Source organism: Grammomys surdaster, unplaced genomic scaffold (genome assembly GCF_004785775.1).
Source record: "Grammomys surdaster isolate TR1022 unplaced genomic scaffold, NIH_TR_1.0 198, whole genome shotgun sequence".
Classification (NCBI taxonomy): domain Eukaryota; kingdom Metazoa; phylum Chordata; class Mammalia; order Rodentia; family Muridae; genus Grammomys; species Grammomys surdaster.
The window spans coordinates 8,039,170-8,041,867 of record NW_021604643.1 but is presented as its reverse complement, the minus strand read 5'-3'; the positions used below and the strand labels follow the sequence as shown (position 1 = coordinate 8,041,867).

General features: G+C 44.2%; 1 protein-coding gene across 1 annotated transcript; it reads right to left on the bottom strand.

The window, feature by feature from the left end:
• Positions 1-1,220: 1,220 nt before the first annotated feature.
• Positions 1,221-2,165, bottom strand: LOC114623460 (olfactory receptor 4D6). The gene has a single exon (XM_028770132.1). It carries the CDS (start codon positions 2,163-2,165, stop codon positions 1,221-1,223), a length of 945 nt encoding a protein of 314 aa, XP_028625965.1.
• Positions 2,166-2,698: the final 533 nt, after the last annotated feature.

Below are 2,698 nucleotides of genomic sequence, written 5' to 3'. Positions count from 1 at the left end.
CAAGATGGCTCACTCAGTAAGATGTTTGCTTCCCAAGTATGAGGACTTAAGTTTGATCTTCAGAATCCATGTGAAAAAGCCAGGTGAGGTGGGGGTGCAGGCAGTAATCCCTGTGCCTGCGAGGCAGAGTCAAGAAGATCCTTGTAGCTCACAGGTCTAGCAGTTACTAATCTAGCTGAATAGGTGAGCTCTAGGCTAGTGAAAGGTCCAAATCCCAATGAATAAGGGGGATGGCTCCTGAGGATTGATCCCAGAGGTTGTTCTCTGACACCCCCCCCCTCCCGCCACACACAGCTTTTTGGAAAACAGAAAAAAAAAACAAGATGAGGGAAAAGGGAAGTTGTGGTTGAGATTTGTTACAGGTATGTTTACAAACTGGCTGTGTAACTGGGATTAATTTCACTGTACAAATCAGTTGAATGGAATGAAGAATAGGAAATTGGCTGAGCTAGATAGAGGTTTTTTGTTTTTTTGTTGTTTTGTTTTTTGAGACAAGATTTCTCTGTGTAGTCCTGGCTATCCTGGAACTATCTCTGTAGACCAGGCTGGCCATGAACTGACAGTTTCATCTGCCTCTGCCTCCAGGTTGTTGGGATTAAAGGTATGAGACCACCACTGGCAGGTTTTAGACAATTTTTTTTTACACACACAGACACAAACCAGATTTAACCCAATTTAAATCATTCCTTTTCATTTCACTAATTGATGAAATAAATTTACAACACTGCACTCATGTAAAATCATTTTTCAAAACTGATCAATATTCAGAGACTAAGCCACCAACCAAACAAACAGCATACATGGACTGGTTTGTGGCCCCTGACACATATGTAGCAGAAAACTGCATTGTCTGGCCTCGGTGGAAGAGTATGTAATCTTGTAGAGACTTGATGCCCCAAGCAAGGGGAATATTGGTGTGTGTGTGGGGGGGTAGGGGTATTAGGGGGTTGAGGGAAATGGGTAGGAGGGTGGAGGAGCACCCTGTCAGAAGCAAAGGGGAGGGAGATGGGGAGAACTCTGGCAGAGGGGACTCATCTCTTGGTCTCATCTCTTCATTTTATTTTCATACTCTTTCTAATGGAATTGCATGTTTGTATCATAGAAGGCATATGGTGACATCTATATCAATGAAGATATATAGAACCAGCTTTCCCTTATTCTTAGAGTAGCAGATGCAGAGAACTGAATTAGCCCTAGACTTCTGGACTTCACCAGATGGCTCACCCAAGCTTATTGCTCTCAGAAGGCCCCAGCCTCCTCTGCACTCTCTTCATGGCTGACTTCATCTCTTGGTTCCTGAGAGTGTAGATCATGGGGTTTAGCATGGGTGTGATGACCGTGTTATTGATAGATATGGCTGTGTCCATGGGCAGGGTAGTGAAGGGCCGGCAATAGATGTAAACACAGGGCACAAAATGGAGAGTCACCACCATGATGTGAGAGGTACAGGTGGAGAGAGCCTTGTTCCGTCCCTCCCCAGAATGGGATCTGAGCATAACCAGGATGATGGTGTAGGAGCCCAGGAGCAGGAAGAACCACAGCAGGGTTACCAGCCCATTGTTGGAGAGCATGAGAAGTTCAAGGGCAAAAGTATCAGTGCAGGCCAGCTTCACCACCTGGGGTACATCGCAGTAAAAGGCATCCAAGGTGTTGGGGCCACAGAAGGGGAGTGGAAGCATTAGAATTATCTGGACAATTGAATGTAAACCACCACCCACCCAGGAGGCCACCACCAAGGCCATCCATACCTCTCTCCTCATAATGGTTACATAGTGCAGGGGTTTAGCAATTGCAAGATACCTATCATAGGCCATCACAGAGAGGAAAAAAATATCTGCTCCACCAGCAAAGTGGAAGAAAAAGATCTGTGTCAAACAACCATTATAGGAGATGGTCTTCCTTTCTGATAAAAGATCCACCAGGAACTTGGGAACTGTGATAGATGAAAAAACAATATCTAGAATGGATTTGTTCCTCAAGAGGAAGTACATAGGAGTGTGGAGGCGGGACTCAGAGGTGATGGTAACCACAATGAGCGTGTTTCCCAGCACGGTTGTTACATACACTAGAAAGAAGACCGAGAACAAAAAGAACTCCAGTTCCCGGAATCGAGTAAGTGCCAGGAAGACAAATTCCTTCACGTTGGTGTGGTTTATCTGGCCCATGGCTGGTATAGGCTTCTGTCACATCTACCTAGGGAGGAGATCGGTTAGGGTTTGGAGTATAGTAACATAAGATCGAAGTGTCATTTGTTATTCATTATTAGGCTTTCTAAAGTATTCAACTGGTCATGACTATGTGGGAAAACTGACCCAAATCTTTAATTTTTGGTTTAGAAATTCCTTATACAGATGGTCCCTAGTTTGCAGGGAGAACCATCATAGTCTTAGCCTTGATTCTGGGTAGGGAGAGATTCACATGATGTTGTCATTTACCTGTGATTTGTCTTCTGTCTTGTAGGAATAGCTTCTTTACAAAGAGGGTATTCTATTCGTAAAGAGGCTATTCTATTCTGCATATCTCACTGAGAGGGCTTTCAGAACCCTTCAACTTCATCTAGACCTTCACCTTAAAATCTACATGCTCTGCAGACTGGCTATGATTTTCTTTGACTCTTAGAGCAGTGCATGGCTTGGTTACATTTACACAGTTGCTATCAGTAAATGGCAAGCCAGGGATTCAAATTCTTGACCAGATT

Excerpts from the sequence above, each read along its gene's own strand:
- LOC114623460 (XM_028770132.1), bottom strand. The coding sequence starts at position 2,165 with ATGGGCCAGATAAACCACACCAACGTGAAGGAATTTGTCTTCCTGGCA.